This window comes from Vipera ursinii (genome assembly GCF_947247035.1).
Source record: "Vipera ursinii genome assembly, chromosome: 10".
NCBI classification, from domain to species: Eukaryota; Metazoa; Chordata; class Lepidosauria; order Squamata; family Viperidae; genus Vipera; species Vipera ursinii.
In genome coordinates this window covers 21,150,871-21,173,609 of record NC_139520.1, presented here as the reverse complement: position 1 = coordinate 21,173,609, position 22,739 = coordinate 21,150,871, and the positions used below count along the sequence as shown (strand labels likewise).

The window sequence follows — 22,739 nt, the reverse complement described above, 5'->3', positions numbered from 1 at the left end:
AAAAAAAAACCAATAGCCCAGTTTGGACCAATCCATCTTTGCAAATGCTTTCCCTTTCCTTCTAGCCATCATTGTGATAATCTTGTTCTCCTCCCTCCCACCCTGTCCACAAACGTCCTGGCCCCATGCTTACTTTTTTTTTTTAAAGAATTCATTTGCTCTCCCTTGGACTGTGGTTTGGTGTCATGTGTAGGATTTCTTCTGCAAAAAAAGCACAGAGCTTGAGGGGAGAGGAAGAGGAGGGCAAAGGCCCAGGCTGGGGCAGTAGATGCTGTGAAACAAATTCAACTTGTTTTAAGTGTACTTGTTTTGACTTAAATGTAATGTAATATATTTGTTGAATGTAGTTATTAGGTATTTATGAATATATGGCTGTAATTTCTGACATCGAAAAAAAAGTAATAAAATGTTCCTAAATCATGACAAAGGATTATTTTCCCAGACCACCCAGCCACTGTTAAAATAGAAGCTCTATCAGCCCTTTGTATTAGAAATGGAGGCTTGGACAAGAGAGCCAATCTTCTAGCAGTTTCACTTGAGATATCACTGTAGAACAATTCACTATGGAGTGCCTCACAACTACACTAATACTGTACTCCCTTCTGAATGAAAAGATGTGTTCACATCATCTGGGTTAAATCAGGATAGGAATCCTAGTCAGCATCCAGTCAAATAGGCTTAATATATGTGCATGATTTCAAATAGGCTTAATATATGTGTAGAAAAATACACAAGAATGGTATATGTTTATATCTGAACAAGCATAACAATTGCTTTAATAGTTGAAGCTTTGATTCCTCACCAAAGGTTAATGTGGGCTCAGACTTAAGAGCACTTAGGTTAAAGCTTTATGTTGTTGCTTTAGTGTATATTAGATTCACCCTGCAAAAAAATTCACAATATCCAATGTAAAAGTGTTCGTTTGCTGAATAAGATTGATTTACTGAAACTCTAATATTGGTGTTGAAAACTGAAATTAAAGGGAAAAAAAGGATGTGTATGTGGCAAAACTTACACTGAAGCTCTACTTTGCAAATATTTAGCCCTCCAGTTTTTGATAAACCTTTTCATAAACAGAGACAAGTCAGTGTTTTAAGCCATGTTCATTTTCTTGAGCACACACTTCTGAATTTAAAACGTTCTGCAGGGCAACCAGCAACAAGAGTCTGACAGTTACAACTGAAGCAATGTACTTCTTTTTAAAATATTTATTTTACCATTACCTAATAGAACAGTAACTAGCAAATCCCTGTAGTTGCCCCCGCATTGTAAGTGCTGTCTACAAATATTTAAAAATTGATGGCTAACAACATGTGTTATTATGACTAACAGCGCAAATGCTTTTATGATTCATATAGCTAGAATCTGGGTACTGCAAACAGCTGGTTTAGTCACCGTCTCCACGGCAAGCATTTAAAAGAAAAATGGAACCTAAGCCAAAGCCTGTGGGTTTTGTGGCTTTGTTTCTTCGTAAAGCTGTTCCTTTTCTTTTGGCAGGCACACACACAAAAAGGCAGCATCCCTCAGTGATCACATTCGTGGCCTCTGGGGAAAAAATCCTTCATATACAAAGGCGATGGACAGGCAGATTTCAGTGAGTAACACTGTAGCAAATCCAGTGTTGGATGTAAAGTTTGAGTTGCCAGGCCCAAATCTCTTGCCAGGCAGGCTGCTGAGAACTATGCAGTCAGAAGACGAAAATAATCTCCTTTTCCATAAAGATCAGAAGGTATTGGCCTTGAAGGAACAGCATCCATCAGAGATGCAACTGACTTGTTTCCTTCTTCCAACTTATAAACACTAGGAAAACGAGCTAGCACAAAAGCCAGGCAACCTTGAATAGCTACACTGAGGCATCTTGAAAGGGCGGTCCTGCAGCACTTGGAGTGTGTTGGGCAAGAGCCTGCTTGCCAAGGAAAGTCAAAGGTCCTCCTCACCTGCCACACTGGCAGGCTGGCTTGGGTATCGGGCTGATGATCGTTCAGCAGATCAATTGTTTCCCCACAAGCAAATGCTATGAAGCACGTTACATCGTAATCTGCCACAGCACAGTTTTGCTCTGAAGCCAGGAACACCAGAGAAGTGGAGGCTTAAAGGAATAACTCTTCTCATGAAAATTCCCTGCGGTCAAAACTCCTGGGATTCCATCCTCTCTCCTAGCTGGAGGTTGGATCGCAACTTGTACATGTGGTCCAAAGCTTGGGTGAGGAAAGCGCCGGTGGTGTTGATCTCCATCAGAGTCAGATTATCCAGCTTATTAAAAAAAGAAGAAAACAACACAATTTGAAGAAGTATAAATGGCAAAGTTGCACCATTCATTTTTTAAAAGTAAGCCGGTCTTTAGTTCCCATGACTGATGATAAGTTAGCATCTGACAAAAACTGGAAGATAACATAGATTGCGTTTCATTAAACCCTCTTCTTTCATTTTTTTTTTGCATTTCTTCTTTAGTTTTGAAATTTCTCTATACATTTTCCTCTTTCCCAGAGCTTGAACTGATCCCCAAATGCCCCAAAACAAGACTTCTGTAAGCATAACTCATTACACTCCTTCAATTTATATTCCATGTCAGCTAAAAGAATTCGGAAGATGTGACCTGTACCCATAATGAAATGTTATAATCCATTCAGTTTTGGAGTGGCAGGGAACGATGTAAGTTGCAGTCCAATATATCTGGACAGCGCATAAATAAATAAATAAATAAAATGCATGCCCACCATTCGGATAAGTGATGATCAACTTGCATATCTTTGACTAAAAAGTACATAGCCACAAATGTGTACTTATATTACAAAACACACACTTTTATTATGGACATAAGATGAATATGCATTTGGGTACACAGCCACATATACAACACACGTCATCATTTCAGTAGGTTGCAGTGAATCCATAAGTACATACAATTGTATGTTTCCAGGCATTTGTGTACAAAACTTCTCTATGCCTGCAGGACTACATCATTCTCCTATCACTGCTGTCAAGTAATAAAAATATATTCTAATATTTTAGAACTGAAATACAGTTGTATCACTTTCACTATCAATTTCATTTTCACAAATATTCTTCCAATGACTTCAGTCCTTTCAGAAGATTGCTCTTACCCTGGCATGAACTTCTTGCTGTCTGACAAAACTATCTGCAGATACACGAAGTTTCGCTATTCGCGTGTCCCAGATATCCTTAACCAAAGTTCTTATCTCATCAGCCTTTGGAATATTATCTGCAGCACTAACGCAGAAAAGAAACAGACTGGTGAGATTACAAAAATGGTAGTGGTCACACATCTTGTTAAGAGAGATCCTTGATATAAACAATATTTATTAGCATCTAAATAGAAACCAAAAATGTTAAGCGATACATGTTATTACATAATTATATATAAAATAATAAATGCAAACAGATTAGAAAACTGCTCTGGAACATTTGCAGTTTGTAAAGTTCTTGCCAATTTCAAATCTAATGCAATCCTAGTTTTTTTTTGTGTTCTGGCAGAATTAGAATTTGCTGCATTTCCAAATAATATCATTACGAATAAGAAACCTACTCACTAGTTCAGCAGCAGTTTAGTTAATTCCATGTAAAAAGGGTTAGGCATTGCGGTGAAAGTGTCCTCTTTGCGTTCTTTATCTCGCATTTGCTCCAACTTTTCTATAAAGGAATTAAAAAAAATAAGAGCTGCAACAGAAATTTTCCACAGTACTTATTTTAAAATCCAGGTTAGAAACCAGGAGATGGTGAGTTCTAATCCTGCTTTAAGCATGAAAACCAGCTGGTAACTTTGGGCCAATCACAAGAAGTCTCCCGAGTTTTTGTCCCACCTTAGGCATGAAGGCCAGTTGGTTGATTTCAGGCCAATCACTAGGAGACAGTGAGTTCTAGTTCCGGCTTAAGCAACAAAAGCCTGCTGGGTGACTTTGGGCCAGTTCCCTCTCAGCCCAACCCACCTCACAGGATCGTTGTTTTGGGGAAAATAGGAGGAAGGAAGGAAATTTAGACACGTTCCACCACTTGAGCTATTTATAACAAAAATAAAGGCAGGGTGTAAATCAATAATGCAATGAGAAGGATGTCTAGCCTGCTGGCTTCCTGGGCAACAGCCGGAAGGGCTGAAGGGAAACTGAGCAGGGGAACATCAGTCACGGTGTCGAGGGTGCAAGGAGGCCAGCGAGTCACCCCTTACCCACGTCCATCCAGTCGGGGGGCACCAGCCGACACTTCTGCCTCTGTTTCAGGTTGATGGCCAGCCAGAGAGGCGCCTCCACAGGCAGCCCCGGGTTGAAGGGTCCCAGCTCGCCCTGCAAGAGAGAGAAAGTCAGGAAGAGGCTCCGGCCTCAAAATGGCCCACCTGCAATTCCCCCCCCCCAAAAAAAGTCTGGCCCACCTACCAAATCCCATCAGTCCCACCAGGGTGTTTTAGCAAAGGATGGTGGGATTTATGGTCCCCCAATATTCTTCCCTTTGATGCCTACGGGGAGAGGGAAGAAGCTGCTGCGGCTGAGGATGATGGGCATGAAAATCCCTCTCCCCGTATAGGCATCAAAGGGAGGAATATTGGGGGAGCCGCAAACCCCGCCATCCCTTGCCCTAACACCCTGGTGGGACTGAGGAGACCCTCAGTGGGTTCAATCCAAAACCCCATCATCCCCACCACCACCCCTCAGCCATGGAAGTTGGGGCTGATGGGCAGGGAACGCTCGGCTCCCGCCCCCCACAACGAAAAGGGATCATTTGCAGTAAACTTGGGGGACCACAAATCCCACAATGCCTTGCCAACATCTGATGGGAGCAGCTGGGGGCACCCTAAAAGCATTTTTAAAAACCCCATAATCCCCTACCAGCGCCTACCCACGTCGGGGCCGAGGGCAGCCTAAACGTGTGCGACTACAAGCCCCATGTTCCTCATCCACTAGCCGTCCTTGGGCTGATGGGAGATGAAACGTAGCCAGCCCTCCCCGGACAGGAATGGGCATCTTGTTTTGGGGACTGCAGTTCCATAACCCCCACCGGCAAGGGAATAAAGGAGCATGGGAGTTGTAGTCCCGAAGGCCTCACCCCGATGAGGTAAATCCTGTCCAGGCTGAAGTTGGGGATGATGGTGACCATCTCTCGCTCCGCCAGGAATTCCACCTCGGCGGCATCCATCAGGACGGAAGGAAGGCAGGAAGGCAGGAAGGAAAAAGCGGCCGGAAAACGGAGCCGCCAATTCTGACCCACTCTCGACTAAGGAGAAAGCCGATGGCCGCCACGGCACCGCCCACCCTGGCGATCGCGTCTGCTATTGGTTGGAAAGAGGAAGCCCCGCCTTTATTCCGTGCTTCGTGCTTTGACCGCCTCGGCTTTCCTCGCGCGCGCTTTCTCCTCCTCCTCTTCCCATTGGTTGGAAGGGAAATCAATGCCCCGCCCACCGTTTGTTTCTCACCCTATAAAAACCTCTGCTTTTTCCGCGCGCGCGCTCGCTTTCCCTCCGGAGGAGGCGGTTTCTAGTCATTGATAAGAGAAGCCCTGCCCTTTTTCTCCTACTAGCCAATGACAAGTCTCCTAGCCACGTTTGTTTGTCGTTTTTCGGGTCAACACGAGCTGCTATTGGAGGGATAGGGGGGGAAATCGAGGCCCGCCCATTCATTAGCCGTTCGTAAAACACAGTGAGTGAAGCTTTTTGTTCCCGCCTTTTCCCGCTAACTGACAGAGGTCGCACTGTTTCCTCATTGGCTCTTCCTTTTTTCTCTGATTGGCTCCAGTCCCAGCATTAGAATTTCATTAACAAACCCAAAGTGGGCGCGGGCATCGATGTGGGCGGGGCCTAAAAGCTACGTGGTTTGAACAGCTGTTGCCTGGAAAAATGCGCAGCGATCTTGCATTTAAAAAAAAAATGACGCTTTTTATTTGTGCAGTAGAAAAAAAGAGGCCAGCAACAATAATGAGTCCCCGAGAAACCCAAATGAATGGCCCACAAGAAGCCCAGGTCCTCCTGCAGACTTATTATTTTTAGCCAATTAAAAAGGGGTTAGATATAAATCTGCGTTTTTCAAACTTGTCAACTTAAATAAGTTTGGACTTCACTTCCCAGAATTCCCCGTTCAGCATCTTGGGGCTTTATAGTAAATGGTAAAACCAGTTTTTTCCCCTCTATAACAAATCTCTCTTCCAGAGGTTTGGGGAAGGGAGCTGACTACAAATCCCATCAGGCCCAGCCCAGGAGGGTAGGAAATGAATGCTGCATTCTGCTTTGCACTTTGTATTGCTGGTGTAAACACAATGTGTAAACCAGTCAGCCATAAAGGAAAGGCCCAGAAACGACTTTCTTCCTTGTGATGATGTGAGATCCCGTTTTCATTACTCAGTAGTCTCTTGCATTGAGCAGCCCAGCACAGAAGGAGATTGCTTGTACGAATTGCCCACGCTAGTAGCATTTTGGGCAGGGCGCCAGAGATGGTACTTGGTTGGCACTCTTCCGGGTTAGAACCATCAGGAGAGGGAGAGGAGGGGGGATTCATTTCACCATTCCTGCCCGATGGTTACTGAACAGCACACCTTATTTACCTTTGATCTCACACCATCCAGAAACACCCCCCCACACACACACACACCCTTCTGGAAATCCTCCCTGCATTCCTGTCTGCAGCTCCAGCATTTTTTTTTATTTGCAGCATTTGCAGCCAAGGGGGAAAAATAATAAACATAATAAACTACCCCTCAAAATCCCATCACCTGCCCTTCCTCAGGGGAGCCATTGCCCGATCTTAGTGGAAGACGCGGAAGCTCGCAACTGACTTTGGCACGGTGCGGCTTTGCTTCCCTGCCTTTTGCCATCTGCTGCTGCTGCTGCTTTAAAAATTGCATTTCCATCTGTTTTTAAACACCGCCTCTCCCCCAAACCCCCCTCCCCGCATCCTTATACCCTCTTTCCCGGAGGGTCTCGATGTGATCTGGGCTTCAGAAGCTCAAGGCTGAGTCGTGCATCCTAGAGAGGATGGACACCACTGGGGCCAGGTAGGACCAACCTGGATGAAATTGCAAGGGAAAAGTTGCAGTTTTTCCAACTCACTATTGATTTGCCAAAGTGTTTGCCTTCTTTGTAGCAGGGCTGTATTGATATTATCCTTCCCGTCTTCTCCTCTTCCTCATCTTCTCATCTTTCCTACTACCTTCTCCTATTGGTATCCACGATTTACCACCTGTATCTTATGATTAATGATTGTAATATGATCTATGACCTATCACTCTGTTGTTGTATGTACACTGAGAGCTTATACACCGGAGACAAACTCCTTGTGTGTCTAATCACACGTGGCCAATGAAGAATTCTATTCTATTTTGGTGTCCCTTCACCCTGAGGAACCCCCAAAGCAGATCACCCGGTGCCTACAGATTAAACCCCCAAATGGCCTGAATGACTCTCAGATGCTAATGGCCAAATGACTACAAAGAATAGAAATCCTTCCATTCCCCATCATTCAGTCAGAACCAAAGAAGCTTCTTGGATGAGAAGTGAAACATTTTCAAAGGGAAAAAAAACCCAAGAAACACCAGTTGCCTTTTGAAAAACACCTTTGGGACAGCCACAATCCAGATGGTTGAGAAGCTCCATAGACATTTGAGGATGACCCCAGTGAAAAGCATGCTCCATTGTTCTATGGGAAGATCTTAGATCACTGTTTCTCAACCTTGAGAACATGTGGACCTCAACTCCTAGGATTCCCTAGCCGGCACAGTTTGTTTGCAAAATCAAACACACCCCATTTTGGACGTATAAGGAATTGGAGTTGCTACTTCAGTTGGAGAGACGAGAGGGCTTTTTTCAGAATAGAATAAATGACTTAACATAAACATCAGGTGGAAAATTTTTAATGTGGTGTAATAAAACTGCGATGCTTTATAAATATTCCACCCACTCCAAAGTCTTGGAAAACATGACTTTGGAAAGGAAAAACAACCAGAACATGCCAATTCATGCTAAATCGGAAACAAAATGCTCAGTCAGATCTCGCATTCAATTAAAACATTTGCATCTCACTCGAATGAACCTGGAGGCATGAAAAAATGATTGTTTTTTGCAACCATTATAAAACGGGACAGGAGGGAGAAAGTGCACCCCATCTTCTTATGAAACCGAGCTTGGGAGACTCGGGGAACAATCCTTGGGGATTTATTCCAACAGTCATTCCATCTGGAATAAGTCAATCGTCTTTCATCCTGAATGTAGAATAGTAGTTGCAGGTTGAGTCAGTTTTAATTGCTTGATGGCACAAAGTCAGCGAAGAGAGTTTTGATGCCTTAGATCAAGAGTAAAAATCTGGCTATGGAAAAGAACGAGTTCATCACCGGACAGCTATTTGTTTGGAATGCTATAGGATCTCCTGCTCAAGCAGGGGATGGACTTGACCCCTTCCAACTCTATTATTCTGTATTCAATTCTCCAAAGCACATGAAGGCAGGGAAGCAACGGATGGAAACTAATCAAGGAGAGAAGCAACCTAGAACTAAGTAGAAACTTCCTGACAGAACAATCAACCAGTGGAACGGCTTCCCTCCGGAAGTTGTGGGTGCTCCATCACTAGAGGTCTTTAAGAAGAGACTGGAAGGCCACTTGTCTGGAAGGGTATAGGATCTTCTGCTTGAGCAGGGGGTTGGACTGGAAGACCTCCAAGGTCCCTTCCAACCCTATTCTAGTCTGATTCTGATTCAACCAAGGATTTGATGGTCAGTCTTGATGGAAGCCAATGATGATTTCTTATGCCATTCAGCTTGGATAGTTCAATCATTCTATCCATAGCAAACTCATTATTTTTCTCTCTCATTGGCTGTGAATGAAGTCCATGTGACTTCTTTCCATTCAGGCATGAGGTGGCAAGGAAGACAACATTCCCTTGGAGCTCCAACAGAGAATCTTTCTGGCTGGATGAAAATCACCTTCCTTCTCCAGTTTTAATGAAACCTTGTGTTGATTGGGGGAAAGTGGCATCCATTACACTACTAAATTCAAGGCTGCATCACCGCAGGTGACACAAGGGATGCAAACGGGTGCAAATCACATTTTTGTACAATGGTCAACCCACCTATGGACTACTATGGAGCTTCACTCGTGACAAGAGGCCTGGAAAACTGAATTCTTGGAAATTAAGGTTCCATTGCATTCCTTATACTGTGAGTTGAGTCTGTCTTCTCCAATCTGGTATCCTTCCAATGTGTTGCACCACAGCAACCATCGCTCCCAGTCAGTATGGCTCCTGAGGGCATCAGCCTAGCATGCTTTCTTCATCATGGCACCTTCTAGAGACGCCAGGAGAAGAACAGCAGCCAGAAGAAAAGGAAAAGACAGATGCTAGGTTGGAGACAGTCAGATATGGCCCCTATCCTGCCCCACACCACGTGGCTTGCAAGTACAGCACCCTGTTCTTGGAGAAACTCAAACTAAGCAGACTCTCCATAACCCTCCTTGCCAACCCCACCCAATTAGCCCAATTCCTAACTGGGCTAGCAAAAAGTCTGTTGATTTCCTACCAGGCCTGTGGCTTCTTTACTCTTGGGGAAAGCTCCCCGTTTAGGGCCAAGTCTTATTCAAACACATTCCCAGTTTCTTCCTTAGTTGTTTCTAAGACCTAGAGGCCACCTCCATCCACAAAGAAGGATCAGGCGAGAGAACCAAGAGCACTTTTCCCTCCATCCACTCAGGATCTTGGAGCAAAGCAAAGTTGGATTGTTTTGCTAAAGTAGCCTTCGGTCCCATTTGGCAGAGGGACATCTGCTGGAAGGGTTGCCCCGTCCAGATCCACTTTGAACACAGCAGAAGAAACCAATGAGAACTTAAGTGTTTCTCAGAAGAAGAGACAATCCAAATAGGAGATGGAGCAGCAGCAGCAACCCCCCCCTCCCAAAAAAATTCATATGCCCTCAGTCTTGTTTGCTCTTGAAACCACCACATTTCCCCTTAAATCTGCTCTTAGATACCACCAGAGGACCTGGACACGTCAGTGTCCTTTCTCTTCTGACAATGACCTCAGCTGGGTCCAAGTTGACCAACACCACTAACGAGAACCTGAGAGCCACCACCCATCCATTGTGCCACCCTCCTAACCATTACTGTAGGTCTTCTTCCAAGTAGACAATCGGTTTGCCGGACTCCTTGAAGGACCCTTTGCCTGCAACAGTGCCATGGTCGCAAGTGTGAGTGAGGTATATCTGGTGATGTTGGTCCATTTTTAAACAGCCCGGGAAGGGGAGAAGAAACGGGAGGAGTTTGCAAAACTCAGAGGCTGGGAAAGTTCCTGAGCAAGAGGGTGGAGAGCCACATTCTCTAGCAATGCCAGGGAGGTCCCCTTCTCCTTGGCTTGGAGACAGCAGGCTACATCTCTGCCTTCTGGCTCAGTAGTTGTCTTGGGGTTCATCGCCGTCCAGGCTGGGGTCTCTCAAGAGGGCCTTCCCCGTGGGAGTCGGAGGGGTGATAATAATATCCGGGACCCTTAGTCTTTTCTCAGCCATGACCGCCACCTCACTGCTGCTGACCCCAGCCCCGCTTACACACATCTTGAAGCCTGAAAGAGAGAGAAAGCGAGGATCATCCTGGTGCTTCTGGTGGCACCTGGCAGCAATCGAGAGAGGAAATCATTTCCCAAAGGACTCAGATGGTCCCCCCTTTGCCCTAAAAGTCACTTCAGGACCTATAATTTGATAGCCCATCCCCGAGTCTCTCTGCAGCTCGATAGAGCCCCCAACACTTCCTTAGTCATTGCCCGTGTAGTCAAGGTGAGCTTGGAGAGCCAAGATCTGCCATGTCCAAGTGGGCAGTCTTCTCGTATGGTGTGCCTTCACCATGATGTAAGGACGATTCCAGAAGATCTTTAATGAGCTAGGCATAAATGAATATGAATTATGCAATGATATTCAACCAGACATGATGGGCGTCCCACCTCTTTGCTAGCCAAAAGTCAAAACATGTTGTAGGGGAGTCCTCTCGTGGCCATGCGAGGGATGACCGCCTCCGGACTGACCTGGCCTAATAGGATTAATTAGGAGACGTCACCTTTTCCTGACCCAGAGGAAACATGCCATGAGGAATCAGGGCGATGGGAGGGCCAGGAGTCATCCCTAGGGATGTGGGGAATCATCACTTGGGATGTGGGGAAGGGAAGAAAAAGCAGAAGAGATCTAGCAAATTCCATCAGCAGTGAGGAACAGGACCGTCTGGGCAGAGCAACCTTCCAAGAAAAACGCCTGTGCTTGGGATCCTGCCCGAAGAGGACCAGGTGTGCATCTTGTGGCAGCTGACTTCTTAACAGAGATCTTTCCACAGATGAAAGGTGTCAGTTCATGATTGAACACAACACTGTCAAACCACTTGCTAAAGCTGCATTACTATGATTCTCCTCGTCTTTCCTATTACCTACCCTTATCTTCTTTTGTCTATAACTTGGTTGCTTGTATCTTACAATTTATATTGTTTTTAGTATGCTAGTATGATTCATTTTGTTGCTCAGCTAGTATTCTATGACTATTACTACATGTTGCATCTTATGATTTCTGATGCAGTTGTAGTTTGTGATTTATGATGAATGTATTATTATCTTGTTTATAATCATGATTTATCACTATTACTTGTAGGAACACGGAGAGCTTCTGCACCAGAGACAAATTCCTTGTATGTCCAACCAGACTTGGCCAATAAAGAATTCTGTTCTGTCCTGTCCTGTCCTGTCCTGTCCTACCCTACCCTACCCTACCCTGAATAGGAATGAAGCGGGCAGAAAAACAAGAGATTAATATTAAACTAAGAATAAACCAGCCTGCTTCTCCTCGGAGGACTTATTTTTGAAGCCATGTGCTTACACTTGGCCACCTAGTCCCTGGGTTGTGTTGTCACCGGAGGGATTTGCACAAGAGAACAGCTGCCCCATTGCACAAGTCCCCACTTCAGCAGCGCTTTGACAGGAGAGCCTGCGTCACTCAAGACGTACTTCGCAACCTCTCTCCCTTCCCGGCTTGCCGTATAATGATATTTAAGCAGAACAGGCTCAACAGGCTATTAACAAGAGAACTGTTTGTTTGGAGATCAATATGAGGTCTTGCTCTCCAGCTGGTGGATAAATCTGCATTAGGGGCCGAAGCCAAAATCTTTAGTGCCCCCAATGGATGTAATTTACAAATGCATTTGCAGGCAGCCCAGAGCAAGCCCCTGGCCTTTGACGCATAAAGGGCTGGGCTTGGTCTCTGCTACGTTCACGAGGCAGGGCAACGGCTGGAGCCACGTCAGCAAACCTTGCGGATAGCACTTAATGGCTTTAGGCCTTGGGGTTATTATGATGCAAAGGGGGGGGGGTGAGGGTGGGGTGTCAGGCCTTCTCAATCCCCCTGCTTCTCATGCACTGAAACTGGTTTAGGTTTGAAGTCGAGCCTTTGAGACCACCTTCTGGTGGGGTATCTTTCTTTCCTCAAAATGAAAAATGAAATGGTGTCACCGATTATCAGGGGTTGGGGCAAGGGCTGGGGGGGTTTTTTAGAAAATTCAACTTATTATCCCTTTAAGCCATCAAGGAATATACTGCACAGGAGCACGTGGTAAAGCGCCATCCAGGCATTTGAATGGACATTCCGATGCTATGATGGACCAAGATCAGAACTGTGCAAAGAAAGTAGGGCTTTGAAGAAGCCAGGATAGGAAGAGCATTGGCTCTTTGGAAACTTGGTTTTGGATAAAACCACGAACAGTCAAGGAAACTAAGCAAAGAATCATCAAAGAAATGAACTCAACGTTCTCACTGAAAGATCAAAAGACCAGGCTCAAGTTATCCTACTTCAGACATGTTATGGGAAGACCCAGCTCTCTTGAGAAGGTTTGCCATCTAAATCATAATAACAAGCACAATCAAAGGGAGGGGAGGGGAGAGGAAAGGAGAAAGAGAGAGAGAGAGAGAAGGAAGGAAGGAAAAGAAAGAAGGAAAAAAGAAAGAAAGAAAAAGGAAGGAAAAAAGGAAGGAAAAGAAACTTCAGTCTAGCGCTGAAAAGCAAACACATTGCTTAGATCATTTTTCTTCCAGCAGTTAAAAATTGTTCTGGGTGATATCAACATGCAAAGAAATGAGCAGCATCTGCAGGAAGCAGTCAAAAAATCAGGCTGGCCACTGTGATGGAAACAACTGAAGCTTCACCTGTTCTTCAGGTGCCTCAGCCAAGGTCAGCCAAGCGCTGCCATCTGCTAAGGCTAAAAGTCAAATCTATTTCCTGCAGGCTAAGCTTAATTCCTGGCCACTTCACGAACCTGCCCATGTGTTTTTGCTCCGCAGAGTTTCTGGACAGCCGAGAGCCCTGGGCTTCCCAGCCGAGGACAAAGCAGATCTGATCCTGGTTAGTTTCTTTAATCAGCGAATCTCAACCAGGTGCTGCGGTGGTTTCACTGGCTGGGTGTGCAGAGCCATCCTGGCTGCCTGTACCGAATGAAGGGCCTTAAAAAGCAAACTTTGGGAAAAACAAAGGGCTCAGAATGGAATTTCCTGGGGCAACGCACATAATACGCAGGGTAGGGAGCATTTGCCAACGAGGCAGAAGTTCCCTAGGGATGCATATCTTGATTGCTGCACCTGTTGGCTCTCTACCTGCCCCAGACAAGATGCTTCTGGGGAAGAGACGCATTCCTCTGAATGGCAGCTTTGAAACCCAACTGTCATCCCAAAGGGGGCATGAATTAGCTATGGTGCACAGACCGGTCCGTAGCTGCAGCATGGGTCTCTGGGATACGGGGAGCCAGCCTGCTCCTCCCCCCCCCATGCAAGAAGACCTCCCTGGGAAGGGGAATCAGCAGGCGCCAGGCCTTTAACGCTGCATTAAAGCTGACAGCACCTGCTGGCACCGGGGCTACGCAGCAGTGAAAAGCTAATGGGCAATGCAATATTTAGCATTTGTCCCAATTACCCAGCGAGAGAACCGAGCACATTGCAAAGGGGGGGAGGAGGAGGAGGAGGAGGAGGAGAGGAAGGGGAAGAAGAACCTTATGAATGTGGTTTCAGGAAGAAGAGAAGGAGGGGGTAGTGGAGGAAATGGAGAAGGAGGAGAAGAAATAAGAGAAGGAGAAGAGGGAGAAGGAGGAGGAGAAGGAATGATAGATGAGAGAAAGAGAAGGAGAAAGAGGAGAAGACGGAAGAGAAGAAATGAGAGGAGGTGGAGGAAGGAGGAGAAAGAAGGGAAGGAGAATAGATGAAGGAGAAAAAACGAGAAGAGGGAGCAGCAGGATTAACAAGAAAAGGAGAAGGAGGAGAAAGTGAAAGAGGACGAGAAGGGGGAGGAATAGGGATGGAGAAAGGAGGAGGAGAAGGAGAAGTAAATGGCCCTTTAAGAAGAGGAGGAGGAGGAGGAGGAGGAGGAAGCAGCAGCAGCAGCAATGGAGGTCTGTGAATTGGGGCTTCCGTTCTTCCTCTGCCTCCACCCCCAGCTTGGAGGGCACCCTTGGGTCTCCCTCAGCGTCAGCTGCCTCCTCCTGCCAACTCACTCATCTGGACCATCAGGCGAGGCGGGGGCTGGGAGCAGATGTTCCCATTACTTGTAAGTAAGTCCGGAGCAGGGCTTGTGTTGGGGTTGGAGTGTGGGGTTTGGCCTCTGCATCGCCTTTCCCACTTCCAGGCAAGGGGCCAGCCCTCCCCCTTCACCCGGGCTGGCTTTTAAAGTCGCACTGATCAGCCTGTGATTCAGTGCAGCTCGCAAACGGTCAGCCTAGACAGCCATAGAGATCAAAAGCCACCCGCCTCTTTGGGGTGCCAAAGGAAGCAGCCCTCGGTGTGCTGAACCTTCTGACCCAGACAATCCAAATTGGGGAGGGGGATGGTGGGTGGTGAGCCACTTCTGAAGATCAGTTGCCCGTCTTCTCAGGCTTCCTTCTGGGCCCTGTGTGGATGTGACTCTTATTCCTTGCAAATGAGGGTGAACTATCTGTGTCCCAGGATATCACTGCAGGAGCCAATCTGAGTTGGTCATCGGGCCCAGAGGTTTTATTCCTCCGAGCTTTTGGGCTCATGCTGCAGCCCCCATCCTCTGGGAACTTCTCTCTCTCAGTTCAGTTTTGCAGCTACTACAACTGTTGGCCAAGCAGGGCCAAAAAAAGGCTGGGGAAATGGTGGAAGCCGGGGAAAGGAGCCCCCTGTCAGTCGACAGGAGTGCTGATTTATGAGCAGCTTGTCAGGCACTTAGGAGCCAAGCAGCAGGCACAAGGAAACAACAACCAGCCACTTAATAACTAGCCATCAACACCCTAATTAGCAACTAAAAGCTACATACAACAAGGTATCATATGAACACAACAGATAGAACAGCCCCGTGCACCTAATCTGGAGAGAGAGGATGGTCCCCAGCACGAAACCGAAAGCTTAGAAGGATAAACCTTTGGTCCCTCTCCTCTCCTTCTCCTCTCCCTCTCAGTTCTGCATCCACAGGTGCTGCGGGACTCTCCCAACTTCCAAGAATTCCTGCCAAGTCTGATTTTAAGTGGACACGGGGGAGGGAGATAGCAAGGGGGTGGGGTTGCAGATGTCGTAGGCAGCTTTGGGCTCCTGTTAAAGGAGTCGTAAAACCATCTTGCTGGTGCCGAAGGTCTTTGCCCAATTCTTCCGAAAGGATAAAAGACGGGCAGTTGAGCCAGCAGCTGCTTTTGGTTTTCCATGAGTCCTGTGTTTCACTTCATTGTGGAGAAGACACGTTTTGGGAAACCGCTCTGCCATTTCTACTTAACAAATTATCAGGGTGGGTAACACACCACCCAGAGGTTGCAACACCCAGAGGTTGTCCCTTTTCTCCTTGGATATGGGAGAAAGTCGTTAAAAACACACACACAATTTTCTCCAGATGGATTGAAGGCACATAAATGCAGACATAAATAAATCCATCCAAACTAAACAACTTTACAGCCAAAGAAAACAACTCCAAATAGTAGGGGGGAGGGGAAACAACTAAAAACAAAAAAACCCCACCCCAAAATAACTGTTTGCCGAACACGATTGCAACCCTATAAGATAACTGACCCAAAATAATAATGTTTAAAGTTGAGGTCTTAGCTCAGCCTGGTCAAATACCGGCTCTGTACAGCATAGCTAAAATATGTTTATGTTTAGAAGACTCTAGTATTTTTCAACCTTGGCAACTCTAAGATGGGTGGACTTCAGCTCCCCAGAATTCCCCAGCCAACAAATTAGGAGGCTGGAACATTTCTGTTGTTGTTGAGACCTTTCTCTAATCTTTAACAAGTTAGTTAACAAGTCTGGAAGGGTTTAATAGAATAAAATTTCTTCTCCCTTCTCCCTTCTCCCTTCTCCCTTCTCCCTTTCCTTTCCTTTCCTTTCCTTTCCTTTCCTTTCCTTTCCTTTCCTTTCCTTTCCTTTCCTTTCCTTTCCTTTCCTTTCCTTTCCCCAGCAAGGCTGGCTAGGGAATTTTGGGTGTTGAAGTCCACCCATCTTACAGTTGCCAAGGCTGAAAAGCACTGTTTTGTATTATTATTATTTTTTAATTTTAATTCCATTTATATCCCGCCCTTCTCCGAAGACTCAGGGCGGCTTACAAGCTTAGCAGTAGCCTTCATTCTATGTATATTCCTGCTTATTAGGGCTTTCACACACACCCCAAGCGGCATTATTACAAAGTCAGCTTAATTGCCCCCAACAATCTGGGTCCTCATTTTACCTACCTGGGAAGGACGGAAGGCTGAGTCAACCTGGAGCCTGGTGGGACTCGAACCTGCACTAATTGCAGGCAGCTGGTGTTACTTAAGGAGGCATTAGCCCACTGCTCCACCAAGGCTCTATGAAAGAGGAATTGTACTTTGCCACATTTCAACCAGCGTAGCACTATCAACCCCCCAAACAAACATGCTTAAAGGAGCCCCTTTGAAAAGTAAAGTTTCTTCAATAAACACCCAACTCCCTTCTTAGTCAGGAGTGGCCACTTTTACATCCACGCTACCCTCCACGTGGAGACAGCCTCAAGAGTAACATGCATTTCTTGCTGAGAAAAGCTACTGATGAATCAGAAGCCAAGGAGGGGAGAGACCTAAGTGCTCTTTTGGCTGCTAACTCTCCCTCCAGCTTCCTGGCCCCAGTGTCTCCAAGACCATCACACGCCATTCCTCCCTCTCAGCATCTTTTCTCTTCCCAGCGGAGCAGAATTCTCCCTCTTACCTTTCAGACAGGAGACGCTCAGGCCCATGGTTTCATCCTTTTAGCCGGGGTGGGGTGGGGTGGATGGGGTGGGTGGGATACAAGTCAGAAAGATCCGCTGCAGCTGCTTAGCTTCATGGAGGCTGAAAAGAGAGAGTTGTGGCAGTTCATCAAGTCTGCAAACAAAGGCAACTTGCACGACTTTCCAAACAGTCCCCCATCTCCAAGCACTGTGTAAGCTCAGCTGCCACTAAAATGAACACAACCAAAACAATTCCTGTCAAAAACATTAGGAGGCCAAACCTTCTTTTGTTGAAACCTTTCTCCAGTCTTTAACCAGTTAGTTAACCAAGCGTGGAAGGGTCCAATAGAAGATAATTTTTCCTTCCTTCCTTCCTTCCTTCCTTCCTTCCTTCCTTCCTTCCTTCCTTCCTTCCTTCCTTCCTTCCTCCCTCCCTCCCTCCCTCCCTCCCCCCTTCTTTTCTTTCTTTCCTTTCTCTTCCTTCTCCTTCATTCCTTCCTTCCTTCCTTCCCTCCCTCCCTAAAACCTCTCCTCTCTCATCCTCACCCGGGGAGAGAGTTTTATAGAAAAGAGGCAGGATGGGAGAAACTGCAAGGACTTCTCAAAAGAGCTGTAGGATACCAGATTAAACCTACAGGTTCTCTGTGTCTGTTTAGGAACACGATGGCTGGAGAACCGGGTGTGGGCTCTCTGTGTGTAATGTAACACAGGAGTTTTCCATTTTTTTAAGGCAAAAGCACCTGTTGGTATCCTTGATCCAGAGGCTTGTGACGGAGGATTCACTGGGCGTCAATGAACCCATCAGGCTGTTGACGAACCTGAGTTTAACGTAATAGAGTGGAATCAAGGGGGGGGGCAGGGGCCACATTCACACGTAGCTGTCAATTCTTCCTCCACCACCAAGCTGTGGCCAGCTTATCTTGAGCACGCTTCTGCGTGCACAAGAAGAATCTAGCAGAAAGTGTTTCCATGACTGTAACCTTCCTTGGACGGGGAAGTAAGTGGACCTTATCAGTACAAACAAGAGGAAGACACTCTGCCTTCATCAGGCTTCAATTTAATCATTAACTTCTGATCAGCTCCTGGAACCCAGCAGGGCTACCACCGCCAGATGCTATAAAAAGCAGATTCCTGGGTGTGATGTGACTTGGATATTCCATCTGGGGCTGGTTGGGATCCATGGGAATGAATCTAGCTTCAGTCCTTCGCTGGTCTCGGTTTAAAGGAAAGATTCCAAGATATGCCCGCCATTCAGCAGAAGGAGATTAGGCTGGAACAGCGGAACATTTATTTGTGGGGCAGAAAAGAGTGAAGTCGGACACCTTGTCAGAAATGTCCACCGCTCAAAGAACAGTCCTGCAGATGTTTGAGAGGGCCCTATTTTGCATCAAACAGAGCAATTCTCCTATGCTGTTCTCTCAGGCTACCGGAGGTTTCCGAAGAGGGAGAAATTCAACAGGAAGAGCCTCACCAGATGTGAATTTGGCTGTGCTCCCGTTAAATCAGGAGTGTAAAGTATCTGGTTTGAAGGCTTCATGCTTTCTGAGACTTCTACTCTTTCAAGCCCCCAAATTTAGGGGTTGGGGGTGTTTTTTTGGCACTGGGGGGGCTGGAAAAGGAGTTCAGGGGCAAGATGACTCCCTTACATTTTGCAGAGGCATAAAATATCACTTTTCCCAAAGTTAAAAACCCCTGAAGCTCCTTTCAAAATGGGCGTTGTCCCCATCTAATTTGGAAATATAACATTATTCTCCCCAAAGTCCCAAGCAATCTGGAGTACCTGTGAGCTGGTAGGAATGGTGTCACTCTGATTTAGGTGCAACAAGGACTTTTCGGGGGCTGGGGTGTGTGTGGAATGGGGGCAGCTTAACTCCATATCTCTAGATTCTGAATTGCTTCATTTTTAAAGAATTCAACTTTTGCACATAGGAAAAATAATGCTACTTGAAGACAGGATTTAAAAACCCACCTTGGCTTGCTTGTATCTAATTTGTTTTCATCCCTTAATGAGAAATGAATAAATGTGAACGCTCAGGTTTGAAAAGACATTTCAAGAAACGGGTGACAAGAAAAGTTCCCTCCCCCCACCCAAAGGATTTGATGTTCCCACTTCTTCACACAATGTTTGCCTGAAACAGAATCTGGGTATTATTTATAGCGGGCACGTTGACTCTGCCAGGAGAGTGGAAGAAATTGCAAATGGAAAGTGCAAACAGTCAGTGTACATCCACCCAAAATATGAAACCAGATGTTGCTGAAAATCCCGGTGGCCCCCACTGGCCTGGCAGGTGATGAATTTCAGCAGCAGCTGGGATGTTTCATGTTTCTTTCTCCTGATATAGACCAGGCCAATGAGCTGCAGATCTGGGGACAAACTGGTTATTTGCAGCTGAAAATCCCAGGACACAGGGTATTCATAGTACCAACAGAAGAGAATATGTGTAGCTCAAGGTTGAATTGTGGGGGTCCTTGGTGCTCTCTGAGCTTGGTGGTTTTCTTGCAGAGGTTTTATTATCCAAACTAAGTAATGTCATCAGTGCTAGAAGACAGCCGAATTTGCGAAGAGGAGGAGGAGGAGAAGAGAGAAGGTGAGGGAGAAGGAGAAGAAGAAAGGAGGAGGAGGAGGAGGAGGAAGAGGAGGAGGAGGAGGAGGAGACTGTGGGGTCCTTGGTGCTCTCTGAGCTTGGTGGTTTCCTTGTAGACCAGGGGTCTTCAAACTTGCCCCTTTTATGACTTGTGGACTTCAACTCCCAGAATTCCTCAGCCAGCGTGCCTGGCTGAGGAATTCTGGGAGTTGAAGTCCACAAGTCATAAAAGGGGCAAGTTTGAAGATCCCTGTTGTAGACATTTCATGACCCAACTAGTGAACGTCTAGCTAGTACTAAGGATTCCACAGAAAGAGAAACCCAGATAAACATGGATTAACATCAAACAAACAATCAAGCAGAAAACAATACCTTAATCAAGAAACTACAAAGAACAAAAAAAAAACCACATTCCCACGAATACTGACAGGACAAGCCACTTGTATATAAACAGTGAGACAAGCCTCACTCCCTTGTAGCACCAATGATGTTACCAAGTTGGGTAATGAAACAAAAGTCTGCAAAAAAGCGAGCTCAGAGAGCACCAAGCACCCCCCAGCATCACTAGCATTGAGGTTGCGGTTCCCTGTTCAAAGAAGTTTGTGTTTTAGCACTGTCGGAATGCAAGGTCCATCAGTTTGCAAGCGAGTTGGTGAATTTTTCATTGGCTCAACTTCACAAACATTTCAACTCCTAGCACGACTACTACCAGTTGTGACAAAGACAGAGGGGTCAAAGACTGTGCCTCCAATGTAGCCATTACCAGTGACTGGATTCATCCCATGCGCCAAACCACCATTTTGTGACTTAAAATGTCATTTTAATCCATCTCCTGGGGTCTGTAACCCACGATTTATGGCTTGGTATGTTATATGATCCTACTGCTCTGTGGTTTGTTCCACAAGCCCCAGTGGAACAAAATGTGGCTTATTTTAGGAGAACAAGGCCAATGATTAAATGTCTAGAGGAAGCCAAGGAGTATCTAAGTACAATTGGAAAAACTCACTGAATTTTAGAAAGATAGCAGAGGGCACAGTTCCAGGAGAAGAAACCAGATTCCTATCTGGTGCTCAGTTGTGAGTGGAGAGATCAAGAAAATTGGACTTATTTCCCAGCTGAGCAGGGGAGAGAGAAAAATGAATATTAATACATCCAGAGGACACCCCAATCTGTGCACAATCTGGTTCTTGAACAGTTCCCCCCCCCCGATTATTAAGCTCCAGAGATGTTCTCCCCATCCCTCATTCCTTAGGCTATTATTTCTTAGGATATGTGTCATCCTAGTTCAGGGGTGTCCAACTCTGGCAGGTTAAGACCTGTGGACTTCGACTCCCAGAATATCCCAGCCAAGATGGCTGACTAGGGAATTCTGGGAGTTGAAGTCCACACATCTGGCTGTCCACGCATTCCGGAGCTGAGGTCCACAAGACTGAAAAGTTGCCAAGGCCGGGTACCCTGTTCTGGTCCAGCTGCCCATCAGCGCCCCAAACGGAGGCAACTCCCTTCCTTTGAGAGACCACAGAAGGAAGGAAAGTTTTTAGAGCGATGGTTTCTAAAGAAAGCAGAACTGGAGGCGTCTAGCTGGCTGATCACACCCTTCCTGGATCGAAATCCATAATCGCTGAGGTGGAAACACCTTTCACCTATTCCTCACGCAAGACAGCAAATCGTTTCTTGGCAATGCCGAGCAATCGGTGGGAAATCAATGCGCCTCGAATGGCTGAAAAGTTCTCTAAGAGAGTCGTCGGCGAGCACAACCGTGTTTGCCCCCAGCCCTCCGGAGACTGCTGAACTACAGTCCCCAGCATTCCCAGCCCCACAGGGCCACGGTAACAAATGCTAGACCCCCGGGTTCAACAACCCGGAGAGGAGAAGAGGAACGAAGAACTCCCCCCCCCCATCCGCTCCAGCTGCTTCTCTCGCCAAACCGGGGGAAAACTTCTGAAAAGTTAGGGAGGTGGCGCCCCTCCCAAACCCACTTCTTCCCTCCGCGATTCAGCGGAAGACCGAGCAACAGCTGGAAGCGTGCCCGAAAGGAAGCGCCTCCACGGGTGCCAACTTTTGTGCCTCGCCCAGATGTTCAGCTCCTCTGCCCTCCTCTCCGCCCGGCTCTCGGGGGGCTGGTCCCGACCTGGGCGGGTGTGTGTGTGCGTGTGTGTGTGGGGGTGTGTTTGCAACCGCCACGAATGATTTGGCAGGGCGCGGGTGGGTCTCCCACGGTGGTTTAAGCCTCCTGCCGCACTTTTGAGCCGGCCCCGCGCCACAGACACACATCCCGGTGTGATTCAAGGCGTTCCCCTCCCCCCCACTCGGGACCCCTGCCCACCCCCGCAACTGCCCGGATGCCCGCGATTCCCAGGCGGCAGCTCGGCCGGGGAGCAGTTTGGCCAGCCGGGAAAGGCAGAGAGGGGCGCGCGCGGGGCAGGGAGAAGTGGATGGGGGGGGTGGCGATGCATGCAGCATGCAGCACAGAGCATGCAGCACGCCCCCCCCCCCACCGCCCCGTTGCAGCGCAGGCGGAGGGAGCCCCGCCGACCCCCTTCACCACCACCACCCGCCCCCCGCTAGGTCCGGGCCGGACAGAGCAGAGCCACTCACCCGCTCGCGCCAACTCCCAGCCGCTGGCATCGCTGCGTGTGCCCAGCGCAGCAGCAGCAGCAGCCCGGGAGGCAGGGCCAGGGCGATTTGCATACGCGTGGCCGGGGGGGGTGGGAGGGGTGGGGAAGACGAGGAGGGGACGGGATGGGCCATCTCCGTGGACAGGCGTGTCCAGCTCCCCCCCCACCCCGCAGGAGAGCGGAGGGAGGGTCGGGCGCGCTGCCGCTGCTGCGTCTCGCTTCTGGCCCGGTGCGGGGCTGCAGCTGGGGTAGGGGGGAACTGGCGAGGTCCCGAGGCGAATGGGTTGTGTGTGTGAATCCTAGCATTCCTGGGGTGGGAAAGGAAGCCAGGGCTCTGGAGGAAGGGGGCGGGAGTCAGAGAGCCAGGGTGGGGAAGCTGATGCAG

General features: G+C 47.4%; 1 protein-coding gene and 1 long non-coding RNA gene across 2 annotated transcripts; both read right to left on the bottom strand.

Moving 5' to 3' along the window:
- Positions 1-649: 649 nt before the first annotated feature.
- On the bottom strand, positions 650-5,411 carry GINS2 (GINS complex subunit 2). The gene is made up of 5 exons (XM_083370816.1): positions 5,056-5,411; positions 4,184-4,298; positions 3,552-3,651; positions 3,105-3,231; positions 650-2,253 (listed from the first exon to the last, which is right to left on the bottom strand). The coding sequence occupies exons 1-5, from the start codon at positions 5,143-5,145 to the stop codon at positions 2,128-2,130; spliced, it is 558 nt and encodes a 185-aa protein (XP_083226942.1). The 5' UTR covers positions 5,146-5,411; the 3' UTR covers positions 650-2,127.
- Positions 5,412-7,842: 2,431 nt separating this feature from the next.
- LOC310645240 lies at positions 7,843-22,371 on the bottom strand. The gene is made up of 4 exons (XR_014493452.1): positions 22,335-22,371; positions 20,743-20,851; positions 17,151-17,272; positions 7,843-10,535 (listed from the first exon to the last, which is right to left on the bottom strand). It is a non-coding gene; the product is annotated as an uncharacterized lncRNA (long non-coding RNA).
- Positions 22,372-22,739: the final 368 nt, after the last annotated feature.